Source organism: Macaca fascicularis, chromosome 17 (assembly GCF_037993035.2).
Source record: "Macaca fascicularis isolate 582-1 chromosome 17, T2T-MFA8v1.1".
Lineage (NCBI taxonomy): Eukaryota > Metazoa > Chordata > Mammalia > Primates > Cercopithecidae > Macaca > Macaca fascicularis.
The window spans coordinates 104558989-104579606 of NC_088391.1; the positions used below are offsets into that span (position 1 = coordinate 104558989).

General features: G+C 43.1%; 1 protein-coding gene across 6 annotated transcripts in view; it reads left to right on the forward strand.

The window, feature by feature from the left end:
* Nucleotides 1–3304: 3304 nt before the first annotated feature.
* The window catches only part of CHAMP1 (chromosome alignment maintaining phosphoprotein 1), a 33028-nt gene continuing 15714 nt past the window's right edge, over nt 3305–20618 (forward strand). The window contains exons 1-3 of one of the 6 annotated variants that reach the window (XM_005586337.5): nt 3305–3445; nt 9846–9967; nt 14231–17766. In XM_005586337.5, the coding sequence (XP_005586394.2) occupies nt 14286–16727 (2442 nt within the window). In that variant the 5' untranslated portion in view covers nt 3305–3445; nt 9846–9967; nt 14231–14285 and the 3' untranslated portion in view covers nt 16728–17766. Of the gene's footprint in view, nt 3446–3820; nt 4084–9845; nt 9968–14230; nt 17767–20618 lie in introns of those variants that run through there. The other 5 variants (XM_005586338.5, XR_012426659.1, XM_045377592.3 and 2 more) reach the window with 5 other exon arrangements.

The window sequence follows — 20618 nt, forward strand, 5'->3', positions numbered from 1 at the left end:
AATACAAAAAAACTAGCCAGGCGAGGTGGCGGGCGCCTGTAGTCCCAGCTACTCAGGAGGCTGAGGCAGGGGAATGGCGTAAACCCAGGAGGCGGAGCTTGCGGTGAGCTGAGATCCGGCCACTGCACTACAGCCTGGGCTACAGACGGACACTCCATCTCAAAAAAAAAAAAAACAAAAAAACAAAAAACAAAGAGCAAAATGACAGAAGTCCCTCCTTATAGTAATTAAATGTAAGCAGGTTAAATATTCTAACTAAAATATACGGATTGGCAGAATGGGTAAAAAATGATTTAACTATATGCTGTCTTCAAAACATTCACTTTAGATCCAAAGACAAATAGATTGAAAGTGAAAGGATGGGAAAAGATATTTCACGCAAATAGCAACCAGAAGAGAGCAGGGGTGGCTATACTAATATCAGACAAAATAGATTTTATAAAAGGTTATAAGAGACAAAGAACAGGGCGTGGGCGCGGTGGCTCACACCTGTAATCCCAGCACTTTGGGAGGCAGAGGCGGGCAGATCACGAGGTCAGGAGTCCAAGACCAGCCTGGCCAACATGGTGAAACCCCATTTCTACTAAAAATACAAAAAGTAGCCAGGCGTGGTGGCACGTGCCTGTAGTCCCAGCTACTCAGGAGGCTGAGGCAGGAGAATCACTTGAACTGGGAGGCAGAGGTTGCAGTGAGCCAAGACCAGGCCACTGCACTCCAGCCTGGGTGACAGAGTGAGACTCTGTCTCAAAAAAAAAAAGACAACAAAGTTATATATTAATAACAGTTTCAATGTGGCAAGAATGTATAATGATTATAAACATTTACACACCTAATGGCAGACCATAAAACTATATGAAGCATAAAATGACAGAATTGAAAGGCGAAAGACAGTTTTACAATAATAAATGTCAGTATCACCCTCTCAGTTATCAGAACAAGTAGAGAGAGATCAGTAAGAAATTAGAGGCGAGGACTTAACACAATAAACCAACTAGATCTGAAAGACACAGAACACTTACCCAACAATAGCAGCATACACATTTTCAAGTGCACATGGAACATTTTCCAGAATACATCATATGTTAGACCACAGATTAAGTCTTGGTAGATTTGAAAAGATAAATATCATGCAATGTGTCATCTCAGACCACAATGGAGGAAGTTAGAAATGCTTAACAAAATTATGATGGGGCTGGATATGGTGGCTCATACTTGTAATCCCAGCACTTTGGAGGCTGAGATGGGCAGATAACTTGAGGTCAGGAGTTTGAGACCAGCCTGGCCAACATGGTGAAACCCTGTGTCTACTAAAAATACGAAAATTAGCTGGGTGTGGTGATGCACGCCTGTAGTCCCAGCTACTTGGGAGGCTGAGGTGGGAGAGTCGCTTGAACCTGGGAAGCGGACGTTGCAGTGAGCCAAGATCACACCACTGCACTCCAGCCTGGGTAACAGAGTGAGACTCCATCTCAAAAAACAAAAAAGTGGGAAAAATCAAAAATTTTTGAAAATATAAACAAGACACTCAGAAAAAAGAACAATAGATCAAGAAAGAAATCACAAGGAAAATTAGAAAATACCAAGATGATTGAAAATGTAAATACAGTATAGCAACTTTTGTGATGCAGCAAAAGCAATGCTAAAGGGGGAGTTTATAGCTACAAATACATCAAAAACTAAGAAAATCTCAAATTAACAACCTAACTTTACAACTTAATGAACTATAAAAAGAAAAACTAAATCCAAAGCTGGCAAAAGGAAGGAAATAATAAAGATTAAAGCCAAGATAAATGAAATAGAAAATAGAAAACGATAGAGAAAATCAATGAAACCCAAAATTGGTTCTTTGAAAATGTCAAAGCATTATTCACAATATCTTGAATAGGTAAGCAAGCCAAGTGTCCATCAACAGGTGAGTGGATAAGCAAAATGTGGCATATCCATACAATGGGATAGTATTCAGTGTTAAAAAGGAAGGAAATTCCACCATGTGCTACAACATGGATGAACCTTGAGAATGTTCTGCTAAGTAAAATAAGTCAGTCACAAGACAAATACTGTATGATTCCACTTTCACAAGTGGTCAAACTCAGAGACACAGAAAGTAGGATGGTGACTGCCAGGAAGTAGAAGGTGGAGGGGACCCGGGAGTTAACATGTAATGCATACAGTTTGTGTTTCAAGATGAAAGAGTTACAGACATGGATGGTGGAGTTATGAATATACTTACTACCACTGAACTGTACACATAAAGATAGTTAAGACGGTAAATTCTACGGATTTTATTTTTATTTAATTATTTTTTTGAGACAGAGTCTCACTCTGTCGCCCAGACTGGAGTGCAGTGGTGCGATCTCGTTGTAACCTCCGTCTCCCAGGTTCTATGGGATTCTCCTGCCTCAGCGTCCCGAGTAGCTGGGGTTACAGGCGCCCGCCACCATGCCTGGCTAATACTGTATTTTTAGTAGAGACGAGATTTCACCAGGTTGGACAGGCTGGTCTCGAACCCTGACCTCAGATGATTCACCCGCCTCGGACTCTCAAAGTGATGGGATTACAAGTGTGAGCCACCGTGCCCGGCCATTCTATAGTTTATTTTTACCACACACACAAAAAAGAAATTCGCAACAAGCAAAACTTAAGGGTACAAAGGTAGAGAGCAGTGTGAGCTAATTTCAGTCTTTCAAAGCATACATACTGATAGCATCAGCATTTGAGGTGCGTGCATTTTAATTAGAATTGTGGTAGTAACATTCATAAAACTGAAAACAAAAAACGAAGAAGATAACTTCCGGGAATGGGGACTTTCAGTGGAGGCGTGGTGATGAGAAAAGCAATATTTACTGTCATCCAACAACTTTGTCTTGTACTTTTGTCACAGGTATCACGCCAGTAATATCCCTGAGAATGTATGGGGCAGGTCCAGCTCTTTTTTTCCTAATAAATTCATTCACACAACAATCCAAAAAGCAAGAAAAAGAAGAGAGAGCCGCACGGCGGCGGCAGGCCGGGGCCGTTCCGAGGGCCCGGCGGGAGGCCACAGGCCAGACGCAGCTGAACCCTCCCGGAGCCAGCGCCCGGGCGCGCGCGGGAAGCGCAGGCGGAGTGGGCACGTGCGGCACTTCCGGGGCGGAGCGGGCGCGCAGCCCTTCCGAAGGCCCGCGCGAGCCGCTAGTTTTGCCCACGCGCTTTTGGCACAGCCGCGCCACGCGATCCGCGATCTGATTGGCCCGCGCGGGAGGGCGCGCGGCGCCAAACTTGCTTCCCGTCAGCCCCCGCCCGTCCCGCGGGAGCGCGCACGCTCGCGCACCCGGATCCCGGCTCTTGCGTCCAGTCGCCATTCGGGAGGCCGCTGCGCTGCAGGGCCTGGCGGAGCCGCCTGCTACCGCGAGCCGGGCCCTCCGCGCGGTTCTTCGCCCACTGGACGCCGCCCGCGGCCGGACCGGTGAGGAGCGAGAGCGAGCGGGGGAGGGGCGTGGTTGGGGCCTGCATCCCTGAGCCCGGTGTCTGCCGCCGACCTGGCGGGGCCGGTCCCGGGTAGCCGCGGGTCCGAGTGAAAGGGGCCTGCGCTGCCTCGCCTCCCACACGGCCCGCGGGAAGGGCCCGCCCCCAGAGGCCGGGGCGGGAGTGCGTCTTTGTGCAGGGAGCGGGGAGGCCCGGTGTCAGTCGCGGCCAAGGCTGGAAACATTGCGTTTGAAACCGTTGGGAAGTTGGGGGCAGCACAACACGAAAGCCTTTCTTTCCGTTTTAGCTCTAGACTGTCTCCTTTTCTGTCATTATTACTGTTTTAAAATCCGATATACAGCCCCCAAAATGGGAGAGGACCTTTGTAAATCATAAACCTGATAACGGGTTACTGTCTCGAATTCAAGAGAAGATGCAGCTGACCAACAAAAAGCAACCCAGTTCAAGAATGGGCAAGGAATTTGAATAGCGTATTTCTCCAGAGAAGATAGACAAATGACCAATAAGCACGTGCAGTGATGCTCAACATCACTAGCCATTAAGAAAATGCAAATGAAAACCGCAATGAGATACCACCTCACACAAGTTGGGATGGCTATTAACAAAAAATGGGAAATTGTGAGTGTTGGGGATGTGGAGAAATTGAAGCTCGGGTGCATTGCTGGTGGGAATGTAGGGTGGTGCAGCAGCTATGGAAATTGGTAGTCGTTCCTCAATTCTAGGTTTATACCCCCAAAAAATGACAGCAGAGACTCAGATATTTGTTCACAAATGTTCACTGCAGCAGCATTCAAAATCCAGATGTCTATCAACATGTGAATGAAAGACAAGCTGTGGTATGTGCATATAATGGACCATAGTTCATCTTTAGAAAGGAATGAAATTCTGATACACGCTACAATATAAACGAGCACATTGAACACATTATGTTGAGTGAAATAGGACACAAAAAAGACATACTGTGTGATTCCCCCTCAGGCATAATTGAGATTACCAGCACTGAAAGTGTAGAGTGAGAGTTACTGTTTCATGGGTACAGATTTCTGTTTGTGGTGAAGTAGTTCTGGAAGTGGATGGTGGTGATGTTTGCACAACGTTTTAGTACTAAACTAACCAAATTGTGCTTTTAAAAATGATTAAGTGGCAAGTTATTTTTGTTTTTGATTTTTTGAAACGGAGTTTCGCTTTTGTTGCCCAGGCTGGAGTGCAGTGGCCTGACCTTGGCTCACTGCAGCCTCCGCCTCCTGGGTTCAAGGGATTCTTCTGCCGCAGCCTCCCAAAGTGCTGAAATTAGAGGCACCCGCCACCATACCTGGCTAATTCTGTGTTTTTAGTAGAGACGGGATTTCTCTGTGTTGGTCAGTCTGGTCTCGAACTCCCAACCTCAGGTGATCCACCTGCCTCGGCCTCCCAAAGTGCTGAAATTACATGCATGAACCACCACGCCTGGCCTAAATGGCAAGTTTTTTGTTCCATTTTACCACTCTTTAAAAAATACACATGAAAAAGCAAAATGACGGAGACAGTGAAAAGATGAGTGGTTGTCGGGAGCACATGGATGTTAAGCAGTGAAATTATTAGTGGTGGATACATGATGCTATGCATTTGTTGAAACACGTAGAACTGCACATCATGAAAAGTGATTCCTTGGTGGGGCGCTGTGGCTCACGCCTGTAATCCCAACACTTTGGGAGGCCGAGGTGGGCGGATGACGAGGTCAAAAGATCGAGACCATTGTGGGTAACATGGTGAAACCCTGTCTCTACTAAAAATACAAAAATTAGCCGGGCATGGTGGCGGGCGCCTGTAGTCACAGCTACTGGGGAGTCTGAGGCAGGAGAATCGCTTGAACCTGGGAGGTGGAGATTGCAGTGAGCCGAGATTGTGCCACTGCACTCCAGCCTGGCAACAGCACCAGACTCCCTCTCAAAAAGATGAAGAATAAATAAAAAATAATTACTTCTTGTGTAAACTATAGACTTAATAATAAATCAATATTAGCTCATCATTGTAGCAGATGTCTCACACTAATGCAAGAAAATGTTAATACAAGTTGAGTATCCTTCATTCGAAATGCTTGGAACCAGAAGTGCTTTGAATTTTTTATTTTTTTTTATTTTTAATAGTTGCATTGTACTTACTGGTTGAACATCCCTAATCTGAAACCTAAAATGCTTCTTTTGGCCCTCAAAAAGTGTTGGATGTTGGAGCATAATCGGATTTCAGATTTTCAGATTAGGAATGCTCAGCCTATATAATAGGAGAAACTGGGGGCAAGAAGATAGGTGGAAATTCTTGTACATACTCTTCAGTTTTTCTTTAAACATAAAACTACTTGAAAAATTAGTTTATTAATTTCTTTTTTGGGTGGGGGGCGGGTATGGAGTCTTACTCTGTTGCTCAGCTGGAGTGCAGTGGCTCAATCTCGGCTCACTGCAACCTCCATCTCCCAGGTTCAAGCGATTCTCCTGCCTCAGCCTCCCAAGTAACTGGGATTATAGGTGTGTGCCACCACGCCCAGCTAATTTTTGTATTTTTAGTAGAGACAGGGTTTCACCATGTTGGCTAGGCTGGTCATGAACTCCTGTCTTCAAATGATCCGTCTGCCTTAGCCTCCCAAAGTGTTGGGATTACAGGTGTGAGCCACTGCACCTACCCGGTTTATTAATTTCTTAAAGGCCAGGCGTGGTGGCTCACACCTGTAATCCCAGCACTGAGAGGCCAAGGCAAGAGGATCACTTGAGGCCAGGAGTTCAAGACCAGCCTGGACAACATAGTGAGACCTCATCGCTACAGAAAAAAAAAAAAATTAGATGTGGTGGCATGCACCTATAGTCCCAGCTACTTAGGAGGGTGAGGTGGGAGGCTCTCTGGAGCCCAAGAGTATGAGGCTGCAGTGAGTTGTGATTGTGTCACTGCACCAAAACCTTGGGCAACAGAGCGAGACCCTGTCTCTTAAAAAAAAAAAAAAAAAAAAAAAATCCGCTAAGATAAAGAATAATGCTAGTGTGTATAGACTAATAGAACCCACTTAGCTTTAAACATGTTCTACATATTGAATTATAATTAAAAAAAACTATGCATCAGATGTGTTTTAAAAGATGATCAGTGGTGTTAGATTTCAAAGAAGAAATGGAATGGGAAATGGGAAATAGGTATGATACACCATATGCTATAACATTGCATTGGAGAATACTGGGTGACAGACCGGCAGAGCACCAATTATTAGAATTTGGGTTTTTTAGAGACAAGGCGTAATCTGTCTCAAAGACAAAAAGAAATTTTTGTTAATCTGGACAATTCTGAGTTAATTTTTAGTTAGGGTTAGGAGTTCTTAAATTTAGGAAGAAATTTTGCTAGAGCCTTAAAGCTGGAAGGATGCCCAGCTCTCTAGGCTTTGCCTAAAAGCTGAATTCTGGGACTCAGTTCTGTAACACCTTTGTAGATCGTTCTGCTAATGTGGGAAAGAGACCAGAATTGAGAAAACCAGAATAAACCAACTGTTTCCTCTGACCTCAGTGTTGTGATCTTTGACAGGTCACTTCTTTCCCTCAGCATCAGTCTTTTCAGTTATGAAATGAAGAGGTCGAACTCAAGCCCTCTGAAGATCCTTCTAGTCCTATGCTGATCATCAGTGGGTTTTTTTTGGTTGGTTTTTTGGTTTTCTTTTTTGAGACAGGGTCTCGCTCTGTCATCTAGGTTGGAGTGTAATGGTGCAGTCTTGGTTCACTGCAACCCCTGCCTCTTAGGCTCAAGCGATTTCTCTTGCCTCAGCCTCCCAAGTAGCTGGGACTACAGGTGCATTCTGCTGCACCCAGCTAATTTTTGTATGTTTTGTAGAGACGGGGTTTCGCCATATTGCCCAGGGTGTTCTTGAACCCCTGAGCTCAAGGGATCCACCTGCCTCAGCCTCCCAGAGTGCTGGGATTAAAGGTGTGAGCCACCACACCCGGCCTGATCGTCAGCTTCTAATTATAGAGTACTCCTACCTAACAAAGGAACTCATTCTAGTTCATAATAGTTTGTAAACTGTGTTGAGCCACAATTCTTTTCCTGCTAGCTTCTGATTATCACTTCTAGGATAGCTCATATATTATCTATAATTCTTACCCTTTTGAAGTTAAATGTCTGTATTCATAAATGACTTTTTTTTTTTTTTAAAGGGCCATCCGCCATCCTGGTTGCCTTTTTTTCTTTTTCTTTTTTTGTTTTTGTTTTTTATGTTCTCTAGTTTCTTAGAGACTCTATCTTAAAGTGTCCTTCCTGCCCAGAGCTGGGGACAGTGATCCACTGGTATGGTGTACTCTGCCCATGCAGAATATGGGATATAGTTCTCTATAGTCCTGTATTTATGCACTTGATATGTGGATTCTAAGTGTTTGTTTCATCTTGTTTCTTTTGGCCTATTGTACAGGCTTTAAAAGAGCTACTAAATTCCACTGTTTTAGTTTGTGTATATGTAGAAAAAACCTGGACAGAACTTGATTCTCTCATCAGATACTGATCATTTGTCTGACTTGGGCAAGCTGTTTAATGTCAAGCTTGAGTTTCCTTAACTATTAATTGAAGTTTTAAAGTAGATGATCCCTGAGGTCTTTTCCTATCCCCAAATCCTATGACTTTGAGACTAGATAGTAGCTTAGGTTTTCCTCTAGTTTTAAAATCCTGTGAGTCAAAGATTGAGAGAACGTTAGGATTGAACAGAGCACATGCTGTGTGCCAGGGATGTGCAGCGGTTCCAGAGGTGAATAAATGGATAGTCCCTCCTCTCCAGGAGCTGGCAACCTGTTGTTGGTATCAGGCTGTAGTGCCAGAGGGTGACATATACAGCTGGGGCTTCTAGGAAGATTGGGAGGGAGTGGAAAATTGGCCAGTGCAGTTGACGCATGAATAACAGAGGTTTGAACTTCAACCAAATGCCAATAAAAAAAGACAGCATTTACAGAATGTGAAACATTTATATGGAGGGCAGATTTTTCATATATGGGAATTCCACAAGGCTGACTGTAGGACCTGAGTATGTGTGGATTTTGGCATATGGGAGTGGTCCTGGAACCAATCCCGTGTTTACAGGGAGACAGCTGACTTAAAAAGCCATCCTGCCTGAAGGCCAGGCAAGACAGGGAGTGTAAAGGAGAGGAAATAGTTTATACAAAAGCCCAGATGCTGGAATAGTCAGGGAATTACATGTGGGCCAGTATTTTGAGAACGCAGTCTGGTCATGGGCCAGACTGTGAAGAGCTTTATATGCCGTATTCAAATCGTGTAGTGTAGGTGTCTTAGTTGCCTTGGAGGAAATGTGAACAGGCAGGTCACATTAGGCTTCTGTTTGGAAGACAGGTTTGGTAGCTGGAAGAAAGGGAGACTAGTGGCAGGAAGTTAAGATGTCAGAATTAAAGCAGTGACGGGGTAGGGGATAGAGAAGGGGTAGATGAATGTGCTGGAGCTAATGAGAAGCACAGTGTGCGCTGTTGTGTAGCTTGTGCACAGCCAGTTTATCACATTCTGTTCTTGTCAGCAGACTCATCTACACCATGATGCTTTATCTTTGAAATGCATGCAGGAAGAGAAGAGGGCAGAGCAATCACTGAAGGAGGTCCATGTGTTCTTCCTTGGGGTCAGGACACCGCCATCCTCCTCCCAGAGTCCTTTCTTTTTGTACCTCTTGGTCCTGTTTGTTGTGGTGTCCCTTCCTCCACTGCCTGTTAATTTGTCACTCTGCTGTGTAATATCGATAACTGACTAAAGTCAGCCATTGTTAGCATCAGTAGTCACACCAGCAGTCTTCTGAGTGCTTATCAGAGAAGTGAAGTTAGGTGGTTGGTTTGAGAAGGATATGATTACACACATGGGCATAATTCCATAGTGGATTACTAAAGAGAAAGTAGACAAAGATGGTGTCAGGAGTGGTATCTACTGTAGTCTTTGGTGTCATTTCATAAAAGTAAGTGTTCAGGCCTGTACAGTGGCTCACGCCTGTAATCCCAGCGCTTTGGGAGGCCGAGGCGGGTGGATCACGAGGTCAGGAGATTGAGACCATCCTGGCTAACACGGTGAAACCTCGTCTCTAATAAAGATACAAAAAAATTTGCTGGGTGTGGTGGCGGGCACAGTCCCATCTGCTCGGGAGGCTGAGGCAGGAGAATGGCGTGAACCCGGGAGGCGGAGCTTGCAGTGAGCCGAGATTGTGTCACTGCACTCCAGCCTGAGCTGGACGGAGCGAGACTCTGTCTCAAAAAAAAAAAAAGTAAGTGTTCAGGCTTAGTGGATTGGACTCCTCTCACTGTTAGGGCAGGATGGTGAGCGAAATACACAGAATTCTATCACAGGGGACACACATGATCACAGATACAGTTTTGATCACTTTTTTTTTTTTCCAGGTTCAACTTCTCGTCTTGTTGTTCTTCTTATACTATAGGCTGTTTGCTGTGGTTTAGTCAAAAAGCCATGTAGAATGCCTGCCTTTTGAAGACCAATTTTAAGGTGTCTAGTAATACAGCAGGTAAGTCTAGTAGGGAAAGCATGCTTAGGAGAATATTTTATGAGGAGAAAATTAAAAAAAAAATACTTGGAGTTCTTGAAGGAAATCTCTAAAAGTATACACGCCCTTATGGATATAACGTGTGATGTGCGCTAGATATACATAATTTGGGATATGAGAAGTGAATTCTATAGCATTCTTTTTAGGTTTAAGTATGAGATTGGCCTGAAGAGCTGATGGTAGGCAGCGGGAAGAGGAAGGCTGGCTGGGAGGGATGGGGAATGGTAGGTGAGTCTGACTCAAACCCAGCACACCTGAGCTCTTAGTCTGTGTTGTAATTACAGTATGTAATATAGTGCTCTTTAATGTTAGCTTGGCTGTTCATTATTGCCAGTTATAGCTGCATGGGATTATTGAGACTTATTCTCCGGTTTCCCTTAAAGTCTTCTAGTTTTATTTAACAATGGGCTCTGAGACGGATGGTTAACCCATTATTTCTGCATGTATTCAATTACGTTTGTAAGTTAAAGATCATTTTTAGAGATTTTTCTTCAGTACTGAATTATTTATTTTTCTTTTGTTACAGTCCTAGTCCTAAAAACAATATTCTAAAATACAGAATAACTGCTGGCAACGCAGAAAGAGTAAATAGTTTCCGAAGAAAAGTATTTATTTCCTCAAATACCTGTTACCTTTTTAGCTTTAGACCAAAAAATAAAAAAGGCAAATGATATACCATGGATAAAAGTGTTAGGAAACAGTATTGTCATTGAGAACATCTTTAAAAACAAGTTATCAAAGTTAGAAATATTATACTTTTTTTTTTTTTTTGAGACGCAGTCTCGCTCTGTCACCAGGCGGGAGTGCAGTGGCACAATCTCAGTTCACTGCAACCTCCAACTCCCTGGTTCAAGCGATTCTCCTGCCTCAGCCTCCCAAGTAGCTGGGACTACAGGCACACACCACCATGCCTGGCTAATTTTTGTATTTTTAGTAGAGACGGGGTTTCACCATGTTGGCCACGATGGTCTTGATCTCCCGACCTTGTGATCCACCCACCCGGCCTCCCAAGTGCTGAGATTACAGGCGTGAGTCACTGCGCCCGGCCTATACATTTTTTTTTTTTTTTTTTTTTTGAGAGGGAGTCTCGCTGTGTCTCCCAGGCTGGAGTGCAGTGGCGTGATCTCGGCTCGCTGCAAGCTCCGCCTCCCGGGTTCACGCCATTCTCCCGCCTCAGCCTCCCAAGTAGCTGAGACTACAGGCGCCCGCCACCACGCCCAGCTAGTTTTTTGCATTTTTAGTAGAGACGGGGTTTCACCATGTTAGCCAGGATAGTCTCGATCTCCTGACCTCGTGATCCACCCGCCTCGGCCTCCCAAAGTGCTGGGATTACAGGCTTGAGCCACCGTGCCCGGCCTACATTTTTTTAAATGAATGGTTTTGTAATTAATAAAGGGAGAGCCAGAGTTTCTAATCTGTACCATTCTTTAAGATGCAGTAAATATCATTACCATCAATAAGGGAAAAGTGTTCAGTCTTTCTCATTAAGAGAAGCACATTAACACAGTAGTGAAATACTGGCTTTCACCTAGGTTGTAGCAAGGATTAGGAATTTATATGAAATTGTCTTTCATATATACACTGTTGTTTTGCAGTAATGTAAGTTTTCGAGAGTTTGGTAAAATGTATCAATTTTAAACACAAATGGCTAAGTAATCCATTTCTAGGAATTTTCCCTGCAGAAATAACCTTACATGCAAAGATAAGTACAAGGAAAGTCAGTGCTTACTCCATATGTAAAAATGTCTTAAAGAGATGAATTCTAAATGAGAGTAAGTTGCCAGATAATATGTTTAATATCCCATTTGTGTAAAGCATGTGTGTTAATCAATATATGCCTAGGACATTTCTTCCAGGACACATGAGTACACTGGCTACCCCTGCAGACTGACACTCCGTATCTTGTACTGTGTGAATGTGTTTTGGTTTTTTTTTATATTTTAAGTTCTAGGGTACGTGTGCACAACGTGCAGGTTTGTTACATATATATACATGTGCCATGTTGGTGTGCTGCACCCATTAACTCGTCATTTACATTAGGTATATCTCCTAATGCTATCCCTCCCCCTTCTCCCCTCCCCCCTCCCCACAATAGGCCCCGGTGTGTGATGTTCCCCTTCCTGTGTCCAAGTGATCTCATTGTTCAGTTCCCACCTATGAGTGAGAACACGCGGTGTTTGGTTTTCTGTTCTTGCGATAGTTTGCTGAGAGTGATGGTTTCCAGCATCCATGTCCCTACAAAGGACACGAACTCATCCTTTTTTATGGCTGCATAGTATTCCATGGTGTATATGTGCCACATTTTCTTAATCCAGTCTGTCACTGACGGACATTTGGGTTGATTCCAAGTCTTTGCTATTGTGAATAGTGCTGCAGTAAACATACGTGTGCATGTGTCTTTATAGCAGCATGATTTATAATCCTTTGGGCATATACCCAGTAATGGGATGGCTATGTCAAATGGTATTTCTAGTTCTAGATCCTTGAGGAATCGCCACACTGTTTTCCAGTGGTTGAACTAGTTTACAGTCCCATCAACAGTGTAAAAGTGTTCCTATTTCTCCACATCCTCTCCAGCACCTGTTGTTTCCTGACTTTTTAATGATTGCCATTCTAACTGGTGTGAGATGGTACCTCATTGTGGTTTGGATTTGCATTTCTCTGATGGCAAGTGAGGAGCATTTTTTCATGTGTCTGTTGGCTGTATGAATGTCTTCTTTTGAGAAGTGTCTGTTCATGTCCTTTGCCCACTTTTTGATGGGGTTGTTTGTTTTTTTCTTGTAAATTTGTTTGAGTTCTTTGTAGGTTCTGGATATTAGCCCTTTGTCAGATGAGTAGATTGCAAAAATTTTCTCCCATTCTGTAGGTTGCCTGTTCACTGTTATGGTAGTTTCTTTTGCTGTGCAGAAGCTCTTTAGTTTAATTAGATCCCATTTGTCAATTTCGGCTTTTGTTGCCGTTGCGTTTGGCGTTTTAGACATGAAGTCCTTGCCCATGCCTATGTCCTGAATGGTATTACCTAGGTTTTCTTGTAGGGTTTTAATGGTTTTAGTTCTAACATTTAAGTCTCTAATCCATCTTGAATTAATTTTCGTATAAGGAGTAAGGAAAGGATCCAGTTTCAGCTTTCTACTTATGGCTAGCCAATTTTCCCAGCACCATTTATTAAATAGGGAATCCTTTCCCCATTTCTTATTTTTGTCAGGTTTGTCAAAGATCAGATGGCTGTATTATTTCTGAGGGCTCTGTTCTGTTCCATGTGAATGTGTTTTTAACTGTGAGCTTCTATTCTTTTTACTACTTAAGAAGACTGGTTTACAATTTTTTTTAATTCATGTTTTCCGGCAACTGTGTTCCAGCTGCCGGCATGTCCTGTGATTTGCCCTTTGCTTGGTATGCGCCTTCACATCATTCAGGATCTCTGCTGGAATGTCTCATGTATAGAGGTCTTTTCCAACAGCCTCTCACATCACTCTCCACCTGGATCTGTGCTGGAATGTCCCATGTGTAGAGGTCTTTTCCAGCAGCCTCTCTACATCACTTTCCACCTTATTTTCCCAACTCATGAACGCCATATTACAAAGCACTGCTTTAAACCTAGGTTCCTAGAAAAGTATAGGATACAAAGTTATTTATTTATTAAATGAATTAATAAAATACTATATTGGGATAGATTAAACATTGCAAAATATGTTGACATGAAATCAAGCCAGCATCATATTTTAAAGTTGTCTTTTTATAGCTAGATTAAATTTATTAAGTGCTTTCTGCAAAAGGTTTAGTCTCTTGTTCATCCTTAAATAGCCAAGATTTAATTTTGATATTCACTCGTCTTTGTGTGCCGAGGACTTGTGTACTGGAGTTTGAAAGTCAAACTATAAAGCACATGCAACAGCTAATTCTAGAGTGAGGCCCAGATCACTGATAGTCCTATAGCCTGAACCAGAGAAAGTCATGTAACTTCTCTGAACCTGTTTCTTCATCTGTAAGTGAAAATAATAGTTGAGTCATATCATTAGGATTAAATGAGATGATGTATGTGAAACTCCTAGTACAGTGCCTGGGACTGTTCTCTGTCTCCTTTTCTTCAAATTCTCCCTAGAGATACTACCAAATAAAGCACGCACTGTTCTAGACTTAAGATTATGCAGTTATAGAATGGACTGACAGCATTGTATTCAGAATTACAGTTCATGAAAATAATTTATTCCTACTTTATTGCAGCGGTATTGAAAGTTTTTAAAGAATATAACCGTGTGTGTTGGTAACAGAAAGAAGAATGGAAGTATTCCAGGAACTTCGTAAACCATCAGCACGTTTGGAGTGTGACCATTGCAGTTTCAGAGGCACAGACTATGAAAATGTACAAATCCATATGGGTACCATCCATCCAGAATTTTGTGATGAAATGGATGCTGGTGGGCTAGGCAAAATGATATTTTACCAGAAAAGTGCAAAGCTATTTCACTGCCATAAATGCTTCTTCACCAGCAAGATGTACTCTAACGTATACTATCACATCACATCCAAACATGCATCCCCAGACAAATGGAATGATAAACCTAAAACTCAGTTGAACAAAGAAACAGATCCTGTGAAAAGCCCTCCTCTTCCTGAACACCAGAAAATACCCTGCAATTCTGCAGAACCAAAACCCATACCTGCCCTTTCAATGGAAACACAGAAACTTGGTTCAGTTTTGTCTCCAGAATCACCAAAACCTACTCCTCTTACTCCCCTGGAGCCTCAGAAACCTGGCTCTGTTGTTTCTCCTGAGCTACAGACACCTTCTCTTCCTTCTCCTGAGCCTTCAAAACCTGCCTCTGTTTCTTCTCCTGAACCTCCAAAACCAGTCCCTGTTTGTGAATCTCAGAAACCTGCCCCTGTTCCTTCTCCAGAACCACAGAAACTTGCCCCTGTATCTCCTGAGCCCGTAAAGGCTACTCTTCCTAATCCCAAACCCCAGAAGCACTCTCATTTCCCAGAAACACTGGGCCCACCTTCAGCCTCATCTCCAGAGTCACCAGTTCTAGCTGCTTCCCCAGAACCTTGGGGACCATCCCCAGCTGCATCTCCAGAATCTCGGAAATCAGCCCGGACTACCTCCCCTGAGCCAAGGAAGCCATCCCCTTCAGGGTCTCCTGAACCTTGGAAGCCATTCCCTGCTGTCTCCCCAGAGCCTAGGAGACCAGCCCCTGCTGTGTCACCAGGCTCTTGGAAGCCAGGGCCACCTGGGTCCCCTAGGCCTTGGAAATCCAGTCCTTCAGCGTCATCAGGACCTTGGAAGCCAGCTAAACCTGCTCCATCTGTGTCTCCTGGACCTTGGAAACCAATTCCTTCTATATCTCCTGGACCTTGGAAACCAACTCCATCTGTGTCTTCTGCATCCTGGAAATCTTCATCAGTCTCACCCAGCTCCTGGAAGTCCCCCCCTGCATCTCCTGAGTCATGGAAGTCTGGCCCACCAGAACTCCGAAAGACAGCTCCCACGTTGTCTCCTGAACATTGGAAGGCAGTTCCCCCAGTGTCTCCAGAGCTTCGCAAACCCGGCCCACCACTATCCCCAGAGATCCGTAGTCCAGCAGGATCTCCAGAGCTCAGAAAACCCTCAGGGTCACCAGACCTTTGGAAGCTTTCTCCTGATCAGCGGAAAACTTCTCCTGCTTCACTTGATTTCCCTGAGTCCCAGAAAACTTCCCGTGGCGGTTCTCCTGATCTCTGGAAGTCTTCCTTTTTTATTGAGCCTCAGAAACCTGTCTTCCCTGAGACCCGAAAACCAGGTTCTTCTGGGCCATCTGAGTCCCCCAAAGCAGCCTCAGATATCTGGAAGCCAGTTCTCTCTATTGATACTGAGCCTAGAAAACCTGCCCTGTTTCCCGAGCCTGCCAAAACAGCCCCTCCAGCTTCTCCAGAACCACGCAAACGTGCCCTTTTTCCAGAGCCCCGGAAGCATGCCCTTTTCCCTGAACTCCCCAAATCTGCTCTATTCTCAGAATCACAGAAGGCTGTTGAGCTTGGTGATGAACTACAAATAGATGCCATAGATGATCAAAAATGTGATCTTTTGGTTCAGGAAGAACTTCTAGCTTCACCTAAGAAACTTTTGGAAGATACTTTATTTCCTTCCTCAAAGAAGCTCAAGAAAGACAACCAAGAGAGCTCAGATGCTGAGCTTAGTAGTAGTGAGTACATAAAAACAGATTTGGATGTGGTGGATGTTAAGGGCCAGGAATCAAGCAGTGATCAAGAGCAGGTTGATGTGGAATCCATTGATTTTAGCAAAGAGAACAAAATGGACATGACTAGTCCAGAGCAGTCTAGAAATGTGCTACAGTTTACTGAAGAAAAAGAAGCTTTTATCTCTGAAGAGGAGATTGCAAAATATATGAAGCGTGGAAAAGGAAAGTATTATTGCAAAATTTGTTGCTGTCGTGCTATGAAAAAAGGTGCTGTTTTGCATCATTTGGTTAATAAGCATAATGTTCATAGCCCTTACAAATGCACAATTTGTGGAAAGGCTTTTCTTTTGGAATCTCTCCTTAAAAATCATGTAGCAGCCCATGGGCAGAGTTTACTTAAATGTCCACGTTGTAATTTTGAATCAAATTTCCCACGAGGTTTTAAGAAACATTTAACTCATTGTCAAAGCCGGCATAATGAAGAGGCAAATAAAAAGCTAATGGAAGCTCTTGAACCGCCACTGGAGGAGCAGCAAATTTGATAGCTCAGTATGAATATTTGTTCTACAAAGGTGTTCGTTGAAACCATTCTTTGTAAGTATAGCTTATCAAATAGCCTAGTTGGATATGTAGATGACATGTGGTGTACCGTGTTTCACTGTCTCAGTTGTGTTACTAAGAATGAGCATTTGATTATTTTTTTCTGGTCTCTGTCTATGTGGCTATCTTGTAAGTCAATCAATTTCTATATAGTCCAGATGGATTAAACTTCTCATTTCTTTTAAATATGTATGAATAATAAAACAAGGAAGTAGGCATTCCATTTAATAATCAAGAGCAAGTTGTACTCAAAGCATTCAGTTAATCTGTGTGTGGAACTAATTTCAGATAATAGAAAATATTAGTTGAAATGTTTAAGAATTAGGCATGAAAAATAAATTTGAGAAATTTTGTTTCCTCACATGTATTTTTAAATCATAAGAGTTATTTTCTATCTGATGTAAAATTAGTTTATAAATCTTAATCAGCTTCTAGATGTTTATTAGCTTTTATGTCATGAAATGTTGGAGTCTCAGGGTTGCTGATTGTCTGCTAATGGGAAAAATTGAGTAAGTCTTTAAAATAGTTTGCAGCCTTCTCCCACAGGAGACAAGTGGAACGATAAGTGTGATTTTAGATCTTTTTTGTCCATAGTTGTTTTCAGTGGAGTCTTCCATTCTATATCTTACCCTAAGATCTGGTTCTTCCCTCCCCATCCCCATCCCAGCCCCCACCCGCCAGCTCACACTAATAGATGATTCTTAATTGCCAAATGTGTTAGAGTTTGTATGTCCTACTCCTGGGCCTTACATGTCGCCTGTTGGGGCTTAAGACCAGGTTAATAAGTAGGAACTGAAAGTCTTCCAGGTTCACAGTAGAAAATTTTATAGACATTTCTGTTAAAGAAATATATCGATTTTATGTTTTTCAGTTCTGTTACTGTAAATACCTTGTACCTGTTCATGGATTATTTTATTCTAAAGTATTTTGTCAAATGTGTATCAACCAAATTAAAAAAGAAAGGCTTTCGTGTCAGCAACATTTTCATGTGTGTTTTCTTTTGTGTAATTTGCATGTATGATATAGAAATCCATTATTTCCATGTTTTCAACATAGGAATTTTCTTATCTGGAGCAGCATTTTCTTAGCTGTGTTTTCTCCAAGTTCTGTGGTCAGGTAAGTTAGGGGAATGCTTGTATAGGGAGGACTCCATGTGAAAAATCTCATCCTTTCGTATGAAAGGTTTTTTAATTCCAGTGGTTGCCTATCCTGCCTGCCTCTGAACAGTGTGAGGCATTTAATCTCAGAGGATTCTGATGTGTAGCCAGGATTGAGATGCTGTACTGGGTTTAATTTAGCTATTCCCAGACTTTTTTTTAACAATGAACAGTTTTGTCCTAGTTCCCCACTGGCTGGCTTCCCTACTAATATGCCCGTTGGGATATCTTAACAATATTTAGTGATGTGGTTTGGCTCTGTGTCAAATCTCTCTCTCTTTTTTTTTATTTTGAGACCGATCCTTGCTCTGTCACCCAGGTTGCCCTGCAGTGATGTGATCTTAGCTCACTGCAACCTCCGCCTTTCAGGTTCAAGGGAGTCTCGTGCCTCAGCCTCCTGAGTAGCTGGGACTACAGGTGCGTGCCACCATGTCTAGCTAATTTTTGTAGTTTAATAGAGATGGGGTTTTGCCATGTTGGCCAGGCTGGTCTCGAACTCCTGGGCTCAAGTGATCCACCTGCCTCGGCTTCCCAAAGTGCTAGGGTTACAGCTGTGCGCCACCACACCCGACCCCCACCCAAATCTCATGCTGAATTGTAATCACCAGTGTTGGAGGGGCCAGCCTGGTGATAAATGATTGGATCATGGGGACGGACTTCCTCTTGGTGTTCTCGTGATAGTGTGTGAGTTATTTAAAAGTGTTTAGCACCTTCCCCTTCGCTCTCTTCCTCCTGCTCCAGCCCTGTTGGATGTGCCAGCTTCCCCTTCGCCTTCTGCCGTGATTGTAAGTTTCCTGAGCCTCCCCGCCTCCTGCTGCAGCCGTGTTTCCTCCGCAGCGTGTGGAACCATTAGCTAATTAAACCTCTTTTCTTTATAAATTACCCGGTTTCAGGTAGTTCTTTGTAGCAGTGTGAGAACAGACTAATACATTTAGATAATACCAAGTAAGGTCTTAGAAGCCTCAAATTTGTTAACTTTGGTGAACACTGCACTGAGTAGCTGCTGCTATCAATTTACATGGCACCTTGAGAACAAGCTTCCAGATGAGTTCCCTTGTAGGCAGTGATGCCAACAGGTAGGACAGGTAAGATCTTGGTTATACTAGTTGTCCTTTTCTTGTCCATACTGACTGACTGAAATTGTTTTTGAGAAACAAGAAGGGTCTGCATTACCTAGAAACTCTCCTGGCTCCTGCACCCTCAGACCAACCCTGTTAGACAGATTGTTTCCTAAGACTTCACCCTGTCTGGTGCAAACCTGGCAGTTCATCCTAGACGTTTGCTCCAGGTGGCACCAACTAAGTCACATGAGTTGCCATCTGAAATGGGGTTTTTTTATAATAGTGCCATAGGATAAGGGCTGACTTCCCGGTAAGTGGTAGTGATGCATGTGTAGTTTTGGCTTTAAGGCCTGAGCTGTATTTGGCTAAACCCCTGTGTTCTTGGTTTACCTCAGTGTGGCTTCCACTCTTTTTTCTTTTCTTTTCTTTTGAGACTGAGTTTTGCTCTTGTTGCCCAGGCTGGAGGGTAGTGGTGTGATCTCAGCTCACCACAAACTGCCTTCCGGGTTCAATTGATTCTCCTGCCTCAGCCTCCCAAGTAGCTGGAATTACAGGTGCCCGCCACCATGCCTAGCTAAATTTTTGTATTTTTAGTAGAGACGGGGTTTTACCATGTTGGCAAGGCTGGTCTCGAATTCCTGACCTCAGGTGATCCACCCGCCTTGGCTTCCCAAAGTGGAGGATGGAGACACTGAGCACAAAGGAGGTACCCTATCCTTGGTAGCAATTATTATTCTAACCTTGTTAGTCCCCTTCCGATTGAATATATACCATTCACTAGTTTGTTTAAATAATTTGTGAACCAGTTTATATTTTCAAGTTGCCGTGTGTTTTAGGGTTCTCCAGAGAGTCAGAACCAATAGGAGATACATAGATATAGATATGGTATAGAATCGTAACCAGCATTCTACTTTGTTTTTATGAGTCTGACTTTTCTAGATTCCACATACAAGTGAGATTATGCAGTATTTGTCTTTTCTGTGTCTGGTTTATTTTACTTAACATAATGTCCTCCAAATTCATCCATGTTGCCATCAGTGACAGGATTTTCCTCTTTTCAGACTGAATAGTATTTCATTGTGTGTGTGTATATATATACACACAATTTACTGAGCAGGGAGATCTGCAGACTCTTGGCTCCCAGAATGCTGCGGTCAGGCTTGCAGTCAAACAGGAAATTGGTGAACTGTTTGGAGAGGATCTGCAGATACCAACAGTTTCAGGGTTTCCTCAGGTCCAGGAGTGCCAGGCTCCTGTGCACTCTTCCTTTGGGGAAGCAAAGGAAGACTCCGTCTGTGCACACAGAATATATTAATTATACTTTCTTATTTTCTGTTTTCTTGATGCTCTGGCATCTGGGGTTTACTGGGAAAAGATTGCCTTTTCTAGGGCCAGGCAATTAAACTACCAATCCAGAACCCATACTCCTAACCATTTACTTTATCTGTATATGTATTATCTTTTTATATATACACACACACTACATTTTCTTTATCAGTTCATTCATTGATGGACACGGGTAGATTCCATATTTTGGTTATTGTGAGTAATGCTGCAATGAACATGGGAATGCAGCTATTTCTTTGGGATCCCGATTTCATTTTTCTGTGGATAA